The following is a 23,676-nucleotide window of genomic DNA, read 5'->3' as shown; positions in this document are numbered from 1 at the left end:
GCAGCTCAGAATACACCTTTAAATAATTTCGTATCGGAGTAAATGAAGCAGCTATTATATTTTCTTTATTACGTGCTGCAGGTGATATAAGCTTCCATCGTTTGTTGTCAGTCATCCCAACACACACACACACACACACACACACACACACACACACACGCTAAGCCCCGCCCCTTCTCCGCCGTGCTCACATCGTTGTCCCCGCGCACTCCCCGCTCAGACTCAAAAACCTTCACCCACCACTCGCTGCCCCGTGCCAAAACGCCGCTCAGGATGATGTTACAGAGGAGTTCCCGCGTCTGGGCGTCGTGGCGGAGACTCAGGCACCTCCGAGGGTCCTTACGAGGGCTGTCATGCACGGCGTCACTCAGCAACAGCAACGGCGGAGCAGCATCAGGGTGAGTAGTGGTTCAGATTCAGATTCAGATTTTTATTGAGAAAAGAGAGGGGGATATTTACAGAGGATAGGGGCGGGGGGTACATACATATGACTTAGCCTAACCTAAGCTAAACAAATCAAATGCATGAGAGGAAGATAAAAAAAGGGAGGGTGAAGTAAACAGAGCGAAGGTAGGAGAAAAGCCGAAATGTTGCACCCTGTCCGAGTGTAGGTTTGTTGACACTCCTAGCGCGCCTCTTAACATTCAAGCCGGATAAGGTGTTTGACTCTCTTATTGTGTGATCCACTGGCCTCCCTGATGCTTGTGTTTAGTTATCATTACATTGGGCTTACCTCGAGACATTAGACATTAAGTACATTATAGAGAATTGCTGGCTATAACATTGTGAATCTTATATAAACAGTGACATAAGGGAAAGAAGATATAGGATGAAGTAGGAGAAAAAAGACTTGTAGAGGCAAGGAATAAGGGAATGGAGAAAGGGAGGAGACAGAGTAGAGGAAGAAGGAAGGGGACGGTCTAATCCTACTCCTCAGTAATCCCTAGGCATAGATTAATGGACATGTTTGTATTGTCACTAATGGTCTCCGCTATGTCACTTGCGTACAGACGTCTTATCTCACGCGAGTCTCGAGAATTTGTTTTGGTCAGCTTATCGTGTAGGTGACTGATAAGAACCTGATTGAACCGGTATTGGTGGAGCAATGGCTGTCTTGGTGGGAACGTTTGTGGTATAGTGTGGGGACAGAGACTGGGGGGAGGCGAGGCGGTGGGGGGGTCCTGGAGGGAGGCTTCGTGACGGTGAACATGTTTGAGGAGTCAGGTGTGGGGTAACAGAGGACAGTGAGGAGATGAAGGAGGAAGACGGAGAAAAGGAAACATGGACGAGCAGGCAACAGAAAGCCTGTTGCTTTATATTAAGGCTTCCTGCTTTAGCAATTTAACCAACTCGTCAGTCAGTTCATTGTATCCTGCGGAACCGTTGAGCACTTGCTGTACGTACATACGGAAACGTTCACTTAATTCCTGACTCAACAAAGTAACAGTCAATACGATTCTAAAAGGAGTTGGTCGTTTTTGCATCAACTACTTCTGCAGGAAATTTGTTCCAGTGGCGGATGACTGTTCGAGAAATAACTCCTGTCGATGTCAACACTCACTTGAATTATTTGACTGTTATATTTAAATCTCGGATTTGGAGCGCAAAGGCTTGGAGTGATCGACGTCACTGAGCCCTTCAGACACTTGCAGACCTGTAACAACCCCCTTCCCCCCCCCCCCCCTTCGTAATTATTATATTCAACGTACAGATATCAAGTCACTTGAGTTTTTCTTCATACGGTTGTGTCTATTTTCGTGGCGTGTCGCTGCATTCGAGTAATTAATTGTCCTTCTGAGGGACCAGAAGTGCATTGCGTGTTTCAAAGGAGGCTATCAACCCCAGCATTGCTTGAGTTTGTTTCTCCAAGGAGATTTCTGATAAACGACCTTCAGAGGCTTCCCTCGTATGTTGTGTGTATTGTTGCTGTTTCTGGGCACAAAATGCATGACTTTACATCTGTCAAGACTTAAGAACAATTGTCATTTTCAGGCTCTAAGGGAAGGAAGGTATGCGTTTAGCGTTTATCGCATTCTTAACACGCACACACACACACACCCTTGCATCATCGAGGGGAGGAGTAACGACCTCGCTGGCCGTCACTCACGCCGTCAACAAACAACATCTTTGCTCAACACAACCGATAACAGCAAACACTATCAACAAAACACTTGAGGGAACAACGCCGTGGGATGGACACGTGATGCAAAACACAATGTACGTCGAAACCTAATTGTTGTGATCTTATGAGGAAAAATGGAGAAAATAGATTGAAAAAAATATTAGAGTCGCTGTAAATGAGAACTTTGTGATGGAGTTAGATTTATGTCCGAGTTTATGACATTATAATTGCTGCTGCGTCTCATCAACTTGTGAAGCTGATGGAAGGTAGCAATCATTACGTCTCGAACTAGATTCATTATAGTTCTATATTTATAAATCCCTTGAGTGGCCTAAGCATATTCCTTCGTTTTCGCATCACTCTCCATTCTTCCACTTGTAATCAAACTCAGTAGATTCGAGATCGGTGGTGGCAGCCTCTGAGCAGCTGACACTTACTTATACTTCTTTGTACCCCATAATAACTTTGTACCGCATTAGTTAGCATGTAGGTGAGAGCGCATTAACTAAACCATTAATAAAGAGCGTTGCATAGCCTGTTTGGAATCTAGAGGTCAGTTCCACAGTCCAACGCAGAGGATTCGTAAGGTCCCAAAAATACAAGACTAAAAAAATCTCTGTGTAGTGTTTGGTATTTCTATAAAAGGCAATAGGGTTAAGGAAACTATACAGAAAATCTTAAATATTTGATGCCAAGTAGAAAGCCTGAACATTATGGAGAGGTTAGTTTTGTTATGGTGCGCTACAATGACACTGCTGGACTCAATACAGGTGCGCAGAAAACCCAGGTGTAGTGTCACCATCATCAATCCCTCTCCCTCACCTGGCTCTCACCTGCATGAACCTGGCACCTTACCTGCTCATTACATCTTGGATACTTTCGAAAAACATCATCTCACATTTAATAATTATAATGCTACTTTAGTGTTCTATTATTAGTGATCTATATAAGATAACCACACATCCTACTTATCTTTTTTATCTATACGTCTGTAAAAAAAAAAAGACATTCAAGTAAATAATCAGAAGTCAGATGGACAGACAAGCTTATAGTACATGTTTTATGAAGTATTGTATTACTGGAACATTTATTAAAGCTACTGGAGGTGGTCTATGTAAGTTTATTAGTTTACAATACACGTCATTTATCTTACTCGTCTGAACGGTGTAAAATATACGTCAGTTGGTAACAACGGAGCTGGCAACCGTTTCGCTCAGGCTCCTTAGTAACAAGAGAAAGACTGGGTACGAAATTGAGTAAGTGGTGAGAGAGAGAGAGAGAGAGAGAGAGAGAGAGAGAGAGAGAGAGAGAGAGAGAGAGAGAGAGAGAGAGAGAGAGAGAGAGAGAGAGAGAGAGAGAGAGAGAGAGATTATGCATGGCTTTCTATCTTTGTTTATCTGTTGTGGTCTGTCTTTGTTTCTATCTTTCTGTCTGTCTGTTTGAGAATACTGAGAGAAGAATGTGTGAGGAAGAAAGTTATAGGAAAGAAAGTGGAAGAAAGAATGAGGATAAGGGAAAAAGAAAGCGGAGGAAGGAAAATGATACGAAATAAAATGGGAGAAAGACGACCGAATGGGAGTGGAAAAAATAATAATAAAAGAGAAAGAAAGTTGTAGAAAGAAAGTGGAGAAAAAGAGGTTATTGGGAGAACTGAGGATGAGGTTAAAAGAAAGTGAGAGAAAGCAAAGTTACAGGTGAAAAAAAGTAGATTAGGTCATTACGAGGGAGCAAGGCTGGAGGCAAAACAAAGGGAAGAAAGAAAGTTGTAGAAAGAAAGTGGAGAAAAAGAAGTTATTAGAAGAACTGAGGATGGGATTAAAAGAAAGTGAGAGAAAGGAAAGTTACAGGTGAAAGAAAGGGGATTAGGTCATTACGAGGGAGCAAGGCTGGAGGCAAAACAAAGGGAAGAAAGAAAGTTGTAGAAAGAAAGTGAGGAAAAAGAAGTTATTAGAAGAACTGAGGATGAGGTAAAAAGAAAGTGAGAGAAAGGAAAGTTACAGGTGAAAGAAAGGGGATTAGGTCATTACGAGGGAGCAAGGCTGGAGGCAAAACAAAGAGAAGAAGGAGGATGGTAATGATTATCCAGAAGAAAATGAAAGAGCAAAGCAAAACGAAGGGAGAAAGGAAGAACCGGAGAAACCTATATAGATCTATCAGTACCGAAAGACATTACGAAACATTGTTCACCCTCCGAAAAGAATCATTTATGCGGGAAAAACGAGAGATGAAAAGGGAACGAAAAAGAGCATTATATATATGTAGGTATGTTTCTGTACCTTTTTCTATTTTTGCCCTTGAACTTCCTCCTTCACTGTAAACAGCAAAAAATCGTGACCCATGTGTACCCAAACCGGTAAAATCCGAGTATTGCTTCATCTAAACTCCAGGGTGATAGGGAGAGTGGAAGGAGGAAAAAGAAGGATGGAGATACGAGGAGGCCTGTATGTACCTGCCTACCCTGACAACATAGGTCTCGGTGCGTCCCAAAAGTTATGATGTGGCTGCGAGTAAGGAAAAATTGTAATGACTGAAGAGAGAGAGAGAGAGAGAGAGAGAGAGAGAGAGAGAGAGAGAGAGAGAGAGAGAGAGAGAGAGAGAGAGAGAGAGAGAGAGAGAGAGAGAGAGAGAGAGAGAGAGAGAGAGAGAGAGAGAGAGAGAGAGAGAGAGAAATCAGACAGACAGAAAGACAGAAACATCATGGTCGTCTTATGCTAGATAAAGTAAAGGTAAAGTTGGGCGCATACGCTATAGCTGCACTTGGCCTCGGTGCTCATCTCCGTCTCAGTGGCCCTTGAGCCTGTGGTGTGCAAGAACCCATCACCCCGGGACACAGGGCCAAGGCAACATCTGGGTTACCACAGTTTATCTTCCCCAGGTTTCCCCAAGTGTCCATTTATCGACCACCCCGCAAGGAAGGATTCGAACCCGGGCCTGCGGATTGGTCGCTAGTCACACTAACCACTCACTGATCAAGGTGAAGCAGGCAGGGGACAAAAATGAAGGACGGGGCAGGTGGCAGCATGGTCATCTTACGCTAGATAGGAATAATTAAAAGACGACGAAGATGTCCACGGTGAAGTCTGCCATAGAAGGAATGAGGGTGACCACATCTCGCACTCTACAAGAACAAAACCACCCTGAACCAGCTTAACCAACCGGTAATATCCAGAAAATACCGGCTTTTCTTACTGACAGCTGTGTTATCTGTTGGTGGTCTTCATATCGCTGCTCCGGAGGGCCGCGATAAGGCGAAGAAAACGGGATGTCAGCGGCGGTGCGAGGCGCGCTGCACGGCGTGACGCGGCGTGCTACCCTGGCTCACGTGGGCGGGAAGAAATTGTACCGAACAAGGACACACACATACACACAAACACACACACACACAAAAAAAAATGTACCGACCAACCCAGCGAGGACACACGCTCAAAAAAGCAAAAAATATATCAGTATCACGTAAATTTGATTATTGTAAATGAATATAGTGTCTTTTGCTGTTTGTTTGACGTATGAAATGAAAACTCGCAGCTTTCAAACCAAGGAAATCGATACACGAAATATGCAACAAAACTGACGAGATTAAAAAGGAAGAAAAAAAAAATTTGCCGCAGTCTAAATAATTATATGAAAATTCCATCGTTTATGACATTGATTATTATTATTATTAGTATTATTATTAGTATTAGTATTATTGTTGTTGTTGTTGTTGTTGTTGTTGTTCTTATTATCATTATTATTGTTATCATTACTATTATTATCATTGTTGTTGTTATTATTAGCATTATTATTATTTTCCAGGGTGCAGGAGAGGGCAGACACTGTGATTATTGGTGGCGGTATCGCGGGCACCGGCATAGCTTACCACCTCGCCAGACAGGTAAGGACACAAGAACATAAGGCATCTGCAAAAAGCCAAGCAACCTACACGGGTCGTCTCCTGCTTTCCCTGTCTTTCCAATGCATTATTTTACCTAACATTTTCTTGAGGGTATCTATCGTATTGGCACTCACTTATACATTTTTCCCTCGCCTCTTCTCATATAGTTTTCTCCACCTCCATTCTTCCATTCACGACTCGTTTCCTTCACCTCCATATCTTACATTCTAACCTTTCTTCTCACGTCTCTCCTTCACTCCTCTACTCCACCGCCATTTCTGTCTCTTTATCTTCTTATCTTTGCCTTCTGTTCCTTTGACCTCAACTTCCCCCATTCTCCTTATACCTCTCCTCCACCTCCGCTCTCTTCCACTCACACCCTTTCCTCCACCTCCACATCCTTCACTCACACCTTTTTCTTCACACCTCTCCTCCACTTATCTACTCCACCTTCATTTCCATCCACCTTCACCTTCTGTTCCTCTAACCTCACTTCCCTCCCTCTCCTCTTTCACTATCATCCTCTGTCTTCGTTCCTCCGTCAGGGCCAGAAGGAGGTGCTGCTGCTGGAGAAGACGGAGCTGACGGCGGGCTCGACATGGCACGCGGCGGGGCTAACCACCACCTTCCAGGGCGTCGTGAACCTGAAGAGACTCCACTACTACAGGTGGGGCCAGGTGCTAGATGTGCTGAAGGTATCTGCAAGGGGCGGGGATGAGAAGGTTGTAGTGATTGGTGAAGGCACTTATATAGTAAAGGAAACACCTCACTGGCAAAAACAAAGGAAAAAGCACAAAAACAAGTTAAGTGCTACTCCTGCAAAGGCAAATTGAATGGGGTGACAGGAAGAGATAGCTACAGAGGGCTTGAATATAGGGCTGCTTGCTTAGTATCCAACACTTTATGGATTTTACTGTTTTCAAGACGTAGGGTAAATTTGAGGTACACAAAGGGTGAAAGTACAAAAATAAGTTAAGTGCTGCTCCTGCAAAGGCAAATTGAATGGGGTGACCAGAAGAGATAGCTACAGAGGGCTTGAATATAGGGCTGCTTGCTTAGTATCCAACACTGTATGGATTTTACTGTTTACAAGACGTAGGGTAATTTTGAGGTACACAAAGGTTGAAAGTGAGGCAGTTGTCGAAAACTATATGGAAACTTGCCTCCTCTTTTTATTACGCACAAGGCTTAGGAAGTATAAATGACTCCACATTCTAAAATCTATTGACTGTATGTGGATCTAAGGGTAATCATATCGTCACCCTCATAAAATAATCGCCTAAGTCATTTTTCAGCGATTTCCAGGTTTTTGTCTACATCAATTTAACACGTGACGCCCGTTTTTGTGTAGTTGTCTTCGTCATTCAGGGTTTGAGTGTTCTAGAATTGGCCTTTTCATTTCTGCCTAAACCTTAAGCCAAATGAGACAATGACACTTCTTTTCCTATTTCCTGTAAAGTAGAAAATAATGACAGGCGGTTTGCTTACGAAGGTGACGCCCATTTTTGTACAGTTGCCTTCGTCATTCAGGGTTTGAGTGTTCTAGAATTGGCCTTTTCATTTCTGCCTAAACCTTAAGCCAAATGAGACAATGACACTTCTTTTCCTATTTCCTGTAAAATAGAAAATAATGACGGTTTGCTTACGAAGGTGACGATATATTTAAAGGCATCTTAGTTAAACGAAATCATAAACAAATGCGGATTCACCTTAGAAGACCCACCTTTTGTCTCATGACCGACTAACCTTTAACAAGCTTATTTTATGTTCATGTGTTCTTTTCCTCCATGTGTGTGTCACCTGTTGTCCCCGGCGCTGCTGCAGCCTCAACATGTACAGTCAGCTGGCGGAGGAGACGGGCCAGGAGACGGGGCTGCACCTGTGTGGCTCAATCAGGCTGGCCACCACACCTGAGCGCGTCGACGAGATGAAGTGAGTGCATGGGAGGATGAAGAAAAATACATAGGAATACATAGGAAGAACAGATGCTCATTTTCTGTTTTTTTTTCTTTCTGTTTTTTTTTTCTTGTCCATATTTTTCTTTTTTGTCGTCTTTTGTGTTCCCGTTTTATCTTCTTGTTTTATTCTGTTATCCATTTTTTTTCATTTTCTTTTCTCTTGCTTTTCATTTTTTCCTTTCCTTTTGTCCACATTTCTTATTTTTTATCCTATTTTTTGTTTTTTTTTATTTTCTCCTGTGCATTGTTTTTTTTTTTCTTTTTTCTCCTAGTGTTCATTTTTTTATTATTTTTTCCTACGGTCCATCACGTGATCAAGCCAGCCGTCCGTCAATCCTATTTCTTCTATTCTCTCTTTTTCCATTTCCCTCTCTCTCAACATCCTCTCTCTTCTTCTCTCACCACCTGTCAAGTCATTAGCTATTTTTGTCTCTCTCTCAACATCCTTTCCTTATTTCCCTCATCTATTCTCCAGTCATTTGCTATTTTTTTCTCTCAGCATCCTCTTTCTACTTCCCTCTTTTTCTGTTTCTTTTCTTTCTCAACATTATCTCTCTACTTCTCTCACCACCTGTCAAGTCATTAGCCATGTTTGTCTCTCTCTCAGCATCTCCTGTTCATCTCTCATCACCTGTTCATCTTCTGCACAGATATCAGATGTCTCGCCACGGTCATCACGAGGCTCCACAATGCCTCCTCACGCCGGAACAGGTCCTGGAACACGTCCCCATTGCTAATATTGATAATGTAAGTCAATGTCACCTACCCTTACTAAGCCTCTACCCTGCCTGAGTTTCTGCCGTCCCATAATTCCTTTACTGTCTACCCTGCTTGAATTTCTGCCTTTCCTTTTTTCCATTACAAACTCTACATATCTTGATTCTTTACCCACCTTACCTGAGTGCCTGCCTCACTTTAATCCCTTCAGGCCCTACTGTCTACATTGCTTGAATTTTTACCTTTCTTGAGTTTTTGCCCTCTGTTAATTCCTTCATTCCCGTATTTGTTGGTGAGTTGATATGCTCTACCATCTTCTCCTGTCCTAATAGTGCGCCTTATTCATCCACAAATTTACCCATGTCACTCGTTATCCCATTGTCTATGTCATTGATGTACATAATGAATAAAAGCAGGCCTAACACTAAACAGATAATGAATAAAAGCGGGCCTAACACTGAACAGATAATGAATAAAAGCGGGCCTAACATAAAAGCGGGCCTAACAATAAATACGACCAGCCTCTCCATTAGGAAGTGTTACTTTACCTAAATTGTCTCCCTTTTTTCAGATATTGATGGGTCTCTACACTCCTAATGACGGCCACGTGGACCCTTACTCCCTGACGCAGGCCATCGCGAGGGGCGCCAGAAAGTGAGTGGCCGTAGAGTAGTAGTAGTAGTAGTAGTAGTAGTAGTAGTAGTAGTCGTAGTAGCAATAGTTAGAGCAACACCCGTATCATTAACATGCAACAGTACCCTACACAACACATACAATAGTAGTCAAGAAGGGCAAAACAAGCAACACACCCACCAACCATCACCACAACACCTTGCCACCCAGAGTCTCACACCTTGGGTTACCTGTGTGGCTGTGTGTCGGCAGGTACGGGGCGAAGCTGCTGCAGGGCGTCGGGGTGGAGAGCCTGACGCTGCGGGAGGACGGCAGGTGGCTCGTGTCCACCACCCAGGGCGACGTGCTGGCCGACAGGGTGGTCAACGCGGCAGGTGAGATAAATAGATATATAGACAGGTTGATAGATAGATAGATAGATAGATAGATAGATAGATAGATAGATAGATAGATAAATAGATAAATAGATAAATAAATAGATAGATAGATAGATAGATAGAAAACCAGAGAGAGAGAGAGAGAGAGAGAGAGAGAGAGAGAGAGAGAGAGAGAGAGAGAGAGAGAGAGAGCGTATCATGACATTATTCACCTACTTCCACCTCAATTCAGGGCAAGAGGGGAGAGAAGCATCTGTGTGTGTGTGTGTGTGTGTGTGTGTGTGTGTGTGTGTGTGTGTGTAATGAGCACCACATGTTCTGGGTATCACAAGTGTGCTGACGGGAACATGTGTGAGCGTGGAGAGGTGGACACCAGCACACACACACACACACACACACACACACACACACACACACACACACACACACACACACACACACACACACTTGCTGGGAAAATATACATTCACTTCGGTAGAGTGGGAAATAGATAAGTGACAGTTTTCATTAGCCGTACCTGCTCGGAGTAGTTATTTCTTTTCAGTCAGTCTTCGCGTTGCTGCGTCATGTGAGTTATGAATAGGGAAGGGGTCATAAAGTTAACTCTCATCTCTCAAGGAATTCTTTTCACCTCGATTCATAAGTGTCTGGACCAAGGAAGAGCGTGTTTTAGGATCAAACCCGCAAGTCATTTATTTTGGGTTAATATACAAGTTTCTGAGTTAGGAAATAACAAATCGGGATGAGATAATAGATTCAACACTAGATCTTTTTTTTTAACAACACTTGGCTGACTTCTGGGCAAAGGAATACATTGTCGATAAGTTAGGCCCACAATCAGTTTCATTCAAGTCATTTTACAAAATTCTTAGTTTTGAAAATTGAAATGGCTAGCGTGATTTTTCAGTAGAATGGTCTCAGAGGAATAAATATATATATCTTGGTACTTCTTTCCACAAATCATGGAAATTACAAATGAAGGAGTAATAATATATCTAACCGTAAAAAATAACCTCTGTTCTCGTAACTGCACAGGCTTCTGGGCCAAGGAGGTCGCTAAGATGGCCGGATCCGACTTGCCACTCGTACCCAACCACCACCAGTACCTCGTGACCTCGACGGTGCCGGAAGTGAAGGCGCTGAAGAAGGAGTTCCCCGTCCTGCGGCACCTCGAGGGCTCCTTTTACCTCAGGATGGAGCGGGACGGCCTGCTCATCGGCCCCTACGAGTCGCCGGAGTCCATGAAGCAGTGCGAGGACTGGGTCAGGGACGCCGTGCCCAAAGGTAGTCTCCATTCAGGTGTACTTTTTAATTAGAGGCTGGGATATTGAGGCTGGGGGGTGAGAGAGGCTGGGAGAGGGAGACTGGCGCTAGAAGAGGCTGGGAGAGTAAGGGTAGGAAGGAGAGAGGCTGGGAGAGTAAGGTTAGGAAGGGAAGAGTCTGGGAGAGTAAGGTTAGGAAGGGAAAGGCTGGGAGAGTAAGGTTAGGAAGGAGAGAGGCTGGGAGAGTAAGGGTAGGAAGGAGAGAGGCTGGGAGAGTAAGGGTAGGAAGGAGAGAGGCTGGGAGAGTAAGGGTTGGAAGGGAAAAGGCTGGGAGAGTAAGGGTAGGAAGGAGAGAGGCTGGGAGAGTAAGATTAGGGAGAAAAGAGGCTGGAGAAATGAGGAACTGAGTTAGTAGAGAAGGAACAGGTAAGGGAGACGGAGAGACAGTACCCACAAACAAGCCCCTCCCTCTTCCTCCTTAAGTGTACGTCATTGGTTTATCTACACGAAGGCCACGCCCCCTTCTCCAAAACAGGCAACACTTGATTGGTGGATCATGAGAAATTTTTTATCTTACTGGTGGCTGCTGGGCCGGAGTGGGCGGGGCTTATCTACGACGTTAGTTTGAATAGAGTATAATTTCGTTCTCTATCTTTTTATTTGTCTATCTATCTATCTATATTTTAAATGATCATGAAGTCAACCCTCAGTCCTCCAGGAACTCTTTTTTTTCACCTCGATTCACAGATTTCTTGGCTTATGAAGGGCGTGTTCTAGAATGAAAAACACAAGTACTTTATTTTAGGTTAGTTTGCATGTTTCTGAGTGACGAAAGTGACAAATGGGGAAGAGGTAAGATAATTCATTCAACCCTTAAGAAACTAAACCGACTATATCTATCTGTCTGTCTATCTATCTATCTATCTATATTCCATCCCTTTACCTCCCCTAACCCAATCCTCGAACTCCTGACACCTCACCCTTCGCATCGCTGTTTCAAGGGTTCGGGAAGGAGCTGTTCGAACCAGACCTGACCCGTCTAGAACCGCATCTGGAGGTGGCGATGGAGTTGATGCCTTGCTTCGCTCACGCCAGCATCCAGAGCGTGGTGAACGGCCCCATCACCTACACCCCCGACGTGCTGCCTCTCGTGGGACCTGACATCCTCCCGAACATGTGGATTGCGGCTGGTTTCGGGTGAGTGAGAGTGGGAAAAGAGGATAGTAAAGTTGAGGTCTGGAAGAGACTGTCTGTGTTAGGCTGGGGGCTATAGAGACTGGTTAAGTAAGGCTGGGGGCTGGACAAGGCAGGGAGAGTGAGGGGAGGGCTGGAATAGTCTGGGAGAGTGAGGTTTTGGACTGGAAGTGTAAGGCTGGGGGCTAGAAGAGGATGGTTAAGTAAGACTGGGGGCTGGAGAAGGCAGGGAGAGTGAGGCGAGGGCTGGAATAGTCTGGGAGAGTGAGGTTTTGGACTGGAAGTGTAAGGCTGTGGGCTGGAAGAAGATGGGAGAGTAAGACTGGGGGCTGGACAAGGCAGGGAGAGTGAGGCGAGGGCTGGAATAGGCTGGGAGAGTGAGGTTTTGGACTGGGAGTGTAAGGCTGTGGGCTGGAGGAGTTAGCAAATTACTGGAAACACATGTAGACTAGAGTACGAGATAACAGAAACCATGGGAGTAAAGATAGGTGTGGCAGATGAGGGATAGCTTACCAATACACCTTTTCTGCTTCACCTCGACCCCTAATTGACAAGATGGAGGTAGGGCATAGATTATGAGATCACTGGGGGCAAATATAGACTAGACACGAGATAACAGAAGCCATGGAAGTAAATATAGGTGTGGCAGGTGAAGGATAGATTATCAGTACACCTTTCCTGCTTCACCTGTACCCCTAATTGACAAGATGGAGGTAGGGCATAGATTAAGAGATCACTGGAGACATATACGGACTAGAACACAAAATAACAGATACTATAGGAGAGAATATAAAGGTTTTACGTGTAAGATCGACATTCATTGCCCCTTTACCTATACCTCACCTGTGCCCTTATCACCAGGTACGGCATCGTCCACGGCGGCGGCATCGGCAAGTTCCTGGCAGACTGGATCCTCAACGGGGAGCCGCCCTTCGAGCTGACGGAGTGCGACCCGCTGAGGTTCGGCGAATGGACGAGCGACGAGTACGTGCTGGCCAAGGCGCGGGAGAGCTACGGGATGAACAACGCCATCTCCTTCCCCCACGAGGAGCGCTTCGCAGGTGTGTGGGTGTGGGGGTGTGGGTGGGTGGGGAGTAGGTGTGGGTGTAGGTGGGTGAGTGAGTGTGGGTGTGGGTGGGTTTTCATTTATTTATCTATTCATCTAGTTATTCTGTCTTAAATTTTCACTCTGTAGCAAAAGTGATTCAGACCAACGCCGCGTGTATTTGTGCTTCTTGTTCTTACTTGCTTTTCGGGAGGCTAATACACATTCACCATCCTTTGATTGTTCCATGCCTTATTTATTCTTCTCGCAAACTCACATAACTGCTGAGGGGTTTCTTCTTGTATACCCCGCTCTCCTCGTGTTCTTTGCCCTTTTAACTTATTTACAAGACGTTTAGAAACTCTTTGGGAATTTTTATGCCATGTATCAGTGTGTCCTAAGCCCTGTTAACTTTTTAATTAACTCCTAAGGGAACTCTCACCTTTGTGTTCGTGTGTCCCAAACCTTGTCAAGTCTTCTTTTTAGGCAGCTTTTTATCAAGGGAATTCGCTATCTTATGTTGGTGTGCCTTAAACCATATAAACTCTTCAAGCAATTCTTGAGGTAACTATCTGTCTGTTCTTGTGTCCTAAGTTCCAACACCTCTAGTGCAGACCCCCAGATAACTGTAAGGGCCTTTATCGGCATGTTTCGTATTCTATTTTCAGCAGTTTTAACTTTTCGAGGACTCATAGATAACTCTTAAGGGGACTGACGTAATTCATGTTCCATATTTAGGCGTTCTTTTAACTTTGTCTCGTGAATTCATCGATAACTTTTAAGGGATCTTTCATAGGTCCTGTTTACTCGTGTCTGAAACCCTCTAACTTATCTAGTGAACCCTTGGACAACTCCTGAGGAAGTAATATTGTATTTCCGTGCTTCTGTGTTCCAGGGCGGCCCACGAGGCGAGTATCTGGGGCCCATGATCAGCTGGAGCGGCGGGGGGCACGCATGCACATTCACAGCGGGTGGGAGCAGCCGGCGTGGTTCGCCCCATCAGGAAAACCCGAGTACCGGCCAAGCTTCAGGAGGTGAGGCCCCAACACACACACACACACACACACGGTCCCCCCCCCCCCCCTCCCCCACACACACATTGCTCTGAGCTTCAGAGGTGAAAAGCTCTGAGCTGCCAGACTTCGCGGCCTGGCAGGCGGAAGTTCGAGCCTCGCCTAGGCCGGGATTTTTCCATTGACATGGAGCGGTTACTGTCCCCTCTTGAGCAAGGGGGACGGGGTGCGGGATGTGTGAAGATCCCGGCAGTCCCCTGAGATCGACTATAATGAGCGTGCTCTTGTTGGGAGGGTGCTTGCTGGCAACTGCGAGTCCAACTCGTGATCAGGCCGCGGTGGTGAATTACACACACATTTTCAAACGAAGCCGCGTCAAAAATATTCAAATGTTTCAGAGAAATTATATGATGAATAGGTAGTAAAATACTGACCCAATTATGTTGAAAAGCAATTACGTAAAACCAAATAGATAAGAATACAGAAACAAGCAGGCAAGCAAACAACATCACGTAATATGTAATAGGACAGAGAGAGAGAGAGAGAGAGAGAGAGAGAGAGAGAGAGAGAGAGAGAGAGAGAGAGTATAAATCACACAATTTATGTATTCTACTTGATAGCCTGCTTCCCTTCATCTACTCTCTCTCTCTCTCTCTCTCTCTCTCTCTCTCTCTCTCTCTCTCTCCTCTTCCCTCTTTCTCATAAACCTCCCTCCTTCCCACTTTCTTACCATCCCTCTTTCCCATCTTCCCTCCTCCTTCTCCACCTCCACACTCAACCTTCCTCCCTCACCAGAACCAACTGGCACGAGGCTGTGGAGGGCGAGGTGTCCAGGGTCATGACCTCGGCTGGCATCATTGACCTCACGCCCTTCGCCAAGCTGGTGGTGGAGGGGCCCGACGCGGCGCGCTTCCTCGACCACGTCACTGCCAACAAGTAAGGAGGACAGGTGTTCCAAGGCAGGTGTGTGTGTGTGTGTGTGTGTGTGTGTGTGTGTGTGTGTGTGTGTGTGTGTGTGTGTGTGTGTGTGTGTGTGTGTGTGTACGCGTGAATACCTTTATATGAGTTGTAGTAGTGTATTGGTTGATTATTTATACTTTATTGCTCTTTATATGTGTTCTTTCTTGTTCTTTCGTATATTCTCCATGTAGGTTCTTCATGTTCTTCGTGTACAACTGAAAACTCAACCCACTAACCCGACCCCCGTCAACTCATCCCGCTAACTTAACTATTGACGCCATTAATATATTCGTTTATTCTCTTGTTCATTTGTCTATGTCTCTCTGTTTGGCTATATATATCAAGTCTATATACAGAAAACCCAAGATGATTACGACACCCAACCCTTGTCTTCCACCGCCTCATTTTCCCACAGCTTCCACAGCCCTCATTCATTGGTGGGAGGTAGAACAGGGGCAGGTATAGAGGTGTGTTGCCCCAAGCCGTGGCCAAGAAACAGGTGTTCGGCCCCACCTTGGCGAGGCAGCAACAGTCTTATCGGTTGCCCTCACGGCGGCTCGTATCGGCCCTTAACTGGTATATTCCTGCCTGAACCATGACCGCCAGACGTTGCCCTCACGATACCTGTCACTATCTGCTCGTTGATTGACACCTGGGAGAGTGGGGAGGGGGGAAGCGAGAGAGAAATAAAAACAAGAGGAGAGAGGAACTAAGAAAAAAAACGAGGAATGGGATGAAGGTGAAGGTTAAGAGAGGAAAAATCGTTAAAACAGAAATGAGGAAAAGGAAGGACGAAATGAAGGAAAGTAGAAGTACATAAGAACATAAGAACATAAAAACATAGGGAGATTGCAAGAGGCCGAGTGATGATCAGAAGGAGAAGGTAGAAAGTAATATAAAGGGAAGGACTTTATAGAAGACTGTTGCTTTCTCTCTGTATCCTGATCTCTTTTTTCGATAACGACTTGTGAGGAATCTTAAAATTCATAAAATCACGTTCAACTTTTTCGGACACGTTAGTGAAGTATTTTATGCCTTGGTTCTCCGTTCATTAGGACTTAGATGCATATTCTCAAACATTTGGGGGGCTTACACACACACACACACACACACACACATGCAATACGGCTTTCGCAGAGGTTATGTTAGTATGGTTTTGTTTTTTTACAACAAAGTAGACAGCTCAAGGGCACAAAAAAAGGAAACAATAATAAAAAATAAAAAAAGCCCGCTACTCGCTGCTCCATGGGTAGTTTTATGAACCTAGTGATAGTTTGACAAGTTCCTACACCATGAATATGAAGAAAAAAAATCATGGGAACCCGCTTAATCTCCTTTATGGTCTTTGGATATATTCGTTGTGAGAGCCGAGAGCGTGTGTGAAAAGTGTGAATACGGGTTGCTGCATTGATGACCTTGTAGCTGGTTATGACTGCGTGGGTGTGTCTGATCAGGTGTACAGGAAGCAAACACACCTCCAAGTCACCTCCAATGTCATCCTGTTTCGTCCTCTCCCTTCCGTGATGTTGTGTTCTCTATGGCCAGGTATCTCACTTCCCTCTCTTCCGTGATGTTGTGTTCTCTATGGCCAGGTATCTCACTTTCCTCCCCCTTCCGTGATGTTGTGTTCTCTATGGCCAGGTATCTCACTTCCCTCTCTTCCGTGATGTTGTGTTCTCTATGGCCAGGTATCTCACTTCCCTCTCTTCCGTGATGTTGTGTTCTCTATGGCCAGGTATCTCACTTCCCTCTCTTCCGTGATGTTGTGTTCTCTATGGCCAGGTATTTCACTTCCCTCTCCCTCCCGTGATGTTGTGTTCTCTATGGCCAGGTATCTCACTTCCCTCCCCCTCCCGTGATGTTGTGTTCTCTATGGCCAGGTATCTCACTTCCCTTGCCCTTCCGTGATGTTGTGTTCTCTATGGCCAGGTATCTCACTTCCCTTGCCCTTCCGTGATGTTGTGTTCTCTATGGCCAGGTATTTCACTTTCCTCCCCCTTCCGTGATGTTGTGTTCTCTATGGCCAGGTATCTCACTTCCCTCCCCCTTCCGTGATGTTGTGTTCTCTATGGCCAGGTATCTCACTTCCCTCCCCCTTCCGTGATGTTGTGTTCTCTATGGCCAGGTATCTCACTTCCCTTGCCCTTCCGTGATGTTGTGTTCTCTATGGCCAGGTATCTCACTTCCCTCCCCCTTCCGTGATGTTGTGTTCTCTATGGCCAGGGATTTCACTTCCCTTGTCCTTCCGTGATGTTGTGTTCTCTATGGCCAGGGATTTCACTTCCCTTGTCCTTCCGTGATGTTGTGTTCTCTATGGCCAGGTATCTCACTTCCCTCCCCCTTCCGTGATGTTGTGTTCTCTATGGCCAGGTATATCACTTCCCTCGCCCTTCCGTGATGTTGTGTTCTCTATGGCCAGGGATTTCACTTCCCTCCCCCTTCCGTGATGTTGTGTTCTCTATGGCCAGGTATCTCACTTCCCTCTCCCTCCCGTGATGTTGTGTTCTCTATGGCCAGGTATCTCACTTCCCTCCCCCTTCCGTGATGTTGTGTTCTCTATGGTCAGGTATCTCACTTCCCTCCCCCTTCCGTGATGTTGTGTTCTCTATGTCCAGGTATCTCACTTCCCTCTCTTCCGTGATGTTGTGTTCTCTATGTCCAGGTATCTCACTTCTCTTGCCCTTCCGTGATGTTGTGTTCTCTATGGCCAGGTATTTCACTTCCCTCTCTTCCGTGATGTTGTGTTCTCTATGGCCAGGTATCTCACTTTCCTCACCGCCTTGTTCTACGTGATAAGATGTATGGTATTTGAGATAAGGGAGAAGGAGGAGGAGGATCATGTTCTTCTCTATTCATTTATATTTCTGTCTATTCTATATATCTATCTATCCACCACGCCACATCGTCATGCCCACCACGCCACCACCAAAGACCAACACCACACCATCACCACCACACCACACCACAACTTTTTTTTTTTACAGCAAAGGAGACAGTTCAAGGGCGTAAAGAAAAATATTTAAAAAAAAGCCCCCTACTTACTGCTCCTGAATAGAGGTCAAAGGAGTGGCCAAAAAGAGAGGTCAATTTCGGGAGGAGAAGTGTCCTGATCATCACCATCACACCTCAGCTCTAATCACCACGACACAACACCCTCACCACCACCACATCACATCATCATCATCATCACCACATCATCACCATCATCACCACACCATTACCTGATCCCCACATCTTAATACCTTCACCACCACTCAATACATCATCATCACTACTCCACACCATCACCATCAACACCACCATCATCATCACCACCACATCCTCCACCGTCAGGCTCCCGAAGGTGGGCCGCACGGTCATTACCCACGTGCTGACGCCCTCCGGCCGCGTGTACGCCGAGCTGACGGTCACCAGGACGAGGGACGACTCCTTCCTGGTCATCACGGGGTCGGGCGTGGAGCTGCATGACCTCAGGTAACACACAGGGCGCCGGGTGGAAGAAAGGGAGAGTAAGGGGGTGAAGGATGATGAGGAAGGGGATAAATAGACACAAGGAATGGTAGGAAAACAGGGATAGGAATCAGGGCTCAATAGGGAATAAGGAAAACGAGAACGAGGACCATAAGGAAGAGATGAAGCAATGAGACCAAGGGGAGAATGAAAAATAAGAGGCCAAAGGGAGGAAGAGGAAAGCAAGGTGCGAGGGGAGTAGGGAGGAGTTCAAAGGGATGGAAAGGAGTGAGGAAAAGAAATCAGAGGTAAGAGTGAGGAGCCGGGAAGGGCAAACTGGTAGTGAGGACAGAGGAAAAGAGACCAGAGGAAAAAAGAAAGCAAGGTCAGTGTAGTATCAAGGGAAGAGGAGGAGTGGACATGAGGATATTAAGAAGGCAAAACAGGACTTAGAAACAGGCCAATGTGAGGAAATACATATAAGGACGAGTGTTAGGGCCGCATTCTTAAACATTTCGTCGCTCAAGCGTACATATTTGACAAGGCTTTCCTAGGAGTCTTCTGCATTTCCAGGGGTAGTCTTATGGCCCTGGTTGTAGTGTGACCCTTCCTCTGTACCGTGGACCTAAAAACACACTCATGAGAATCCGATTAATCTCCTTATCGGGGTTTGGAAATAGTTGGTGTTGGAGGCGGAAGGGTCTGAAAATACCGACTTTATCCCAATCTTACCTGAAGCTACTTGTCTCTCCCCTTGTGTCTGCTTTACCAGGTGGCTTCAGGAGCAGGCGAGGCTGGGCGGGTGGAAGGTGAGCTTTGCCAACAAGACGGAGGAGCTGGGGTGCCTGAGCGTGGCGGGCCCCAAGGCGAAGGACATCATGGCCAAGCTGTCCCCGGTGTTTGAAGGAAAGTTCCCGTTCTTCGCGGCCAAGGAGGTGAGATGGGACAGGTGGAAGGTGGATGCGTAATGCTGTGAGTGTTTACAGTGAAGGAGGAGGCTCAAGGGCAAAAGAAAGGAAGAAAGAATGAATGAAAGAAAGAAAGAAAGAAAGAGAGAAAGAAAAAGAAAAAGACCACACAAAGATACCTGCTGCCGCTTCTTTCTGTATATAGAGGACAGTGAGAGTAGCCGAAAGAGAGGGTCAGATTCGGTTGGGTTGGACATGTGTGTGTGTGTGTGTGTGTATGTGTGTGTGTGTGTGTGTGTGTGTGTGTGTGTGTGTGTGTGTGTGTAAAGAATCTTCTACTGAGTGCCAGTATTGTGAGATTGAACTGATGTACTTATGAGTCAGCGTTACATTTTTTCTTTTTGTATTGAGAAAGTATTTTTGTGTTTGGGAACTATGCATTGGCAATTTTTGTGGGTGTAGGCCTACTATCTATCTCTCTATCTATCTATCTTTCTATCTATCGCTTAATGAGCCTCGATAACCACATCATAATAAACACAATCCTTCTTGTCCTCTCCCCGGCACAGGTGAGTCTGGCAGGTGTGGAGACGCTGGCCCTCCGACTCTCCTACACGGGGGAGTTGGGCTGGGAGCTCTACCACCCCCGTGCACAGTCCGCCACGCTCTACGAGGCTCTGCTGGACGCCGGGCACGACCACGGTAACCTCCCCCCCACCCCCGCCCACCCACCCACACACAAACAAAGAAACAAACAAACAAACAAAGAAATAAACACAAACCATTATTGTTCAACGAGCAAATGAGCGCTAACGTTTTTAGGATATATCCATGCAACCATTAATGGCAGTTGTTCGGTCTGCCTTTAATTTTGGGAGCCAAACATTTTCCTCAGTGCGAAGGTCTTCATGGTATTCATCACCTGTTACTGTTTAATTAAGGCTCAAACGTCAACAGTGGCTTCCCCTACTTGTAATAATGATAGAGGGATGTAATTTTCCATCTCACAGAGCTTTTTATGGTAATCATCTCACTGTGTTATCTGCTGAAACGAAAGAGGAACAACAGCGGCCCTCTCTTTTTGCAAAACTGGGAGAAGGAAGTACATTTAATTTTTCAAAACTCGATTTGTTTTACTCGAATCGTCTCAATTTTTTGTCAACTTAAACGAAAGACAAACAACAGCAGCCTCGTCTTAGCAAAGGCGGGAGAAGGGAGGAAGAGATTATTTTTCCATTTAACGCTTGTCATCACCGCGCTGCCAGCTTGAACAACAGTCTTAAAATAGCAGTGACCTCATCCGTCTCCCCTCCTGGCAGACTTGGGGGACTTCGGGACGCTGGCGCTGAACGTGATGCGGCAGGAGAAGGGCTTCAAGATGTGGGGCGCCGAGATGAACGTGGACACGACCATCACTGACGCGGGGCTCATGGCCTTCGTCAACCTCAACAAGGTGTGTGTGGGTGAGAGAGAGAGAGAGAGAGAGAGAGAGAGAGAGAGAGAGAGAGAGAGAGAGAGAGAGAGAGAGAGAGAGAGAGAGAGAGAGAGAGAGAGAGAGAGAGAGAGAATGTCATTGGCAGTTCAACAAAGCCAAAAAATCAAACAAATGTATTTTTTTTATGTATCCAACAGTCTGTGTATCCTGCATTTGATTTTTAGCAGAGAAAAGTAAAAGGAGGAACTGTGAAGGCGACAGCAGACACGCGAATAAAGAAATACTGAATAATAACAATGTTCACCTCCACGTCCTTCAGGGGGACTTCGTGGGTCGCGAGGCGGTGTTGGAGCTTCTGAAGCACCGGCAGAAGCGTTACCTGGTGCAGGTCACGGTGGACAGCCCCGACGTGGAGCCTCACGTGAGTACCCCGAGGACAGGTGAAGGTGGAGAAGAGTTGAAGAGTTCATTGGGAAAGTTCTCACCGAGTTATGCATTTAAGACAGTGACTTATTACAAATTAAGTTATGAGAGCAGCTGAAAAGGTTAGAACAATTAAGAAAATAAATAAGTAATATGGAATGATATATATATTTTTTTTACAGCAAAGGAGACAGCTCAAAGGCACACAAAAAAAATAATGAAAAAAAAAAGCCCACTACTTGCTGCTCCTAAAAAGATTATAGAGTATGTTTCTATACAATAATTGTCCTGGTGGAAAAAAAAAGTCTTCCATGCTCTTTTTGTTTTCATAATGTTTGTGGAGTGTTATTTTATTTCCTGGCTATTGGCCCATTTAGATTTTTTTTCCTTGACCTTCTTTTCATATCACCATATCTTACTAACTTTCGTGAACCTTTTGCCTACAATTCCGACTGTTTATCCTTCAAATACAGACTTTTCCTTTAGGATTTGTTGAGTAAATTTGAGTTATACTATATAGGTTTTGTGTGTGTGTGTGTGTGTGTGTGTGTGTGTGTGTGTGTGTGTGTGTGTGTGTGTGTTTAATTTGTTTTTTTGTATTTTTCTTGTTTACTGTTTTGCTTTTTGTTTATTTTTGTTCTATGTCACGGTTTCTGCAGGGTGACGAAACGGTGTGGCTGTGCGGGAAGGTCATCGGCAACACCACCAGCGGCTGTTTCTCGCACCACCTGCAGAAGCACCTCGCCTTCGCCTACCTGCCGCCCTCCCTGGCCGTTCCCGGCGCGCAAGTGCAGGTGAGAGAGAGAGAGAGAGAGAGAGAGAGAGAGAGAGAGAGAGAGAGAGAGAGAGAGAGAGAGAGAGAGAGAGAGATAATGTTATTGGCAGTTCAATTAAGCCAAAAAAATCAAACAAATGTCTTTTTTGATGTATCTAAGTGTGTGTAGTCTCAGTCTGTATTTGATTTCAAGCAGAGAGAGAGAGAGAGAGAGAGAGAGAGAGAGAGAGAGAGAGAGAGAGAGAGAATTATGTAGTTTATTCCGGTTTTTTTTTCCGCGGCACCTTGAAATCGTAAGTATTTTACGTATAATGCTTCAACGGTTTTAGTGTCACTGATTTATTTATAACGCACTTTCACTTTTAGCGTCATTTGCTTCCTTGATTTGCTTCAGTTTGGAAAAGAAAAGGTTTTAAAGGCACAATTTAAGGAGTTATATACCCATTTTCTCCCCCTCCCCTTCGTTTCTCTCCCGCCTTACCACCTCCCTCCTTTCTCCCCCTCCTCCTCCCCTTCCTCATCACCCCCCCCTTTCTCCACCTCCTCCTCCCTTCGTTCCTCTCCCTTCTTACCACCTCCCTTCTTCGTCCCCCTTCTCCTCCCCTTCCTTATCACCCCCATCCTTTCTCCCCTCCTCCTCCCCTTCCCCACCACCTCCCTTTCCCCTCATCCCCTTCCCCTTCATCTCCCATTCCCCTTTCCTCCCCTTCCTCACCATGTCCCTCCCCCTTCTCCCCTTCCTCACCACTGCCCTTTCCTCCTCGCCCCCAGGTGGAGCTGCTGGGTGACCTACACACAGCCACAGTTCTGGATGCCCCCCCGGTCCTCACCCACACCGCCAGGGCCAAGGCAAAGAAGTAGGGAATCCTCCACCATTCGCCCTGTCAAGCTCATAACGGACCCTGCCACACATTCCCTTGCATAGAGAGAGGCGAAGCAGCGAGGAAGGTGTCAGACTGTTCGAAGCTTCACGGACCTTTGTTGTTCGGTTCGTTTGTAGCTTGAATCTTTTCCTCCCCCTTCCCTCTGTCATTGATGTAGAGTTGGTGTATCGGTTCGGTGTTAAGGAGTTGGGTTTAGAGTTATTTTTTGGAGTATACCGGTGTTTTATGATGAGAGAGAGAGAGAGAGAGAGAGAGAGAGAGAGAGAGAGAGAGAGAGAGAGAGAGAGAGAGAGAGAGAGAGAGACTCGTAAATAATATTGATATGTATACGAGTACTTCCGGCTAAAGAAACTAGTCTCCATTTGGCCAGTTCCACAGTTCAATACAGCTAGATTTGTAAGTTCCAAAACCAAACACTTAATAGTACGAAAAATCCTTGTATAGTGTTTGGCGATCATTCAAAAGATAAGAAATTCGTAAGAGTATACAAGAAATATTTTTAGTATTCAGGCGCCCAGGATAGTGTTGTGAATTAAAGAAATGTGATATTCCTATTTTCTTAATATAAGAGGTTTGAATACACGCCTTGAAAGTGCCTGTTTATGTCGTTTCTCCTTCGAAGTATAAGAGTTTTGATCTGCTCGGC

General features: G+C 45.5%; 1 protein-coding gene and 1 long non-coding RNA gene across 7 annotated transcripts; both read left to right on the top strand.

Annotated features, from left to right (window-relative positions):
• The first annotated feature begins 132 nt into the window (after nt 1–132).
• LOC127008694 (dimethylglycine dehydrogenase, mitochondrial-like) lies at nt 133–23,625 on the top strand. The gene is made up of 19 exons (XM_050881017.1): nt 133–398; nt 5,918–5,996; nt 6,542–6,663; nt 7,821–7,928; nt 8,605–8,701; nt 9,243–9,325; nt 9,557–9,678; nt 10,717–10,965; nt 11,945–12,140; nt 12,999–13,198; nt 14,078–14,216; nt 14,991–15,131; nt 18,489–18,629; nt 19,378–19,540; nt 20,083–20,215; nt 20,833–20,966; nt 21,268–21,369; nt 22,031–22,165; nt 22,918–23,625. The coding sequence occupies exons 1-19, from the start codon at nt 274–276 to the stop codon at nt 23,005–23,007; spliced, it is 2,559 nt and encodes an 852-aa protein (XP_050736974.1). The 5' UTR covers nt 133–273; the 3' UTR covers nt 23,008–23,625.
• Nucleotides 15,199–18,482, top strand: LOC127008698 (uncharacterized). Of its 6 annotated transcripts, none has more exons than XR_007761255.1 (4): nt 16,970–17,133; nt 17,183–17,280; nt 17,673–17,866; nt 17,914–18,482. It is a non-coding gene; the product is annotated as an uncharacterized LOC127008698 (long non-coding RNA). The 6 variants fall into 6 exon arrangements; XR_007761260.1 differs by having other exon boundaries at nt 17,624–17,866; XR_007761257.1 differs by lacking the exons at nt 17,673–17,866; nt 17,914–18,482 and adding an exon at nt 15,199–16,747 and having other exon boundaries at nt 17,036–17,133; nt 17,183–17,376.
• Nucleotides 23,626–23,676: the final 51 nt, after the last annotated feature.

This window comes from Eriocheir sinensis, chromosome 38 (genome assembly GCF_024679095.1).
Source record: "Eriocheir sinensis breed Jianghai 21 chromosome 38, ASM2467909v1, whole genome shotgun sequence".
Taxonomy (NCBI): Eukaryota; Metazoa; Arthropoda; class Malacostraca; order Decapoda; family Varunidae; genus Eriocheir; species Eriocheir sinensis.
The sequence above is the reverse complement of the archived record's forward strand: the minus strand, read 5'-3'. Positions and strand labels throughout refer to the sequence as shown.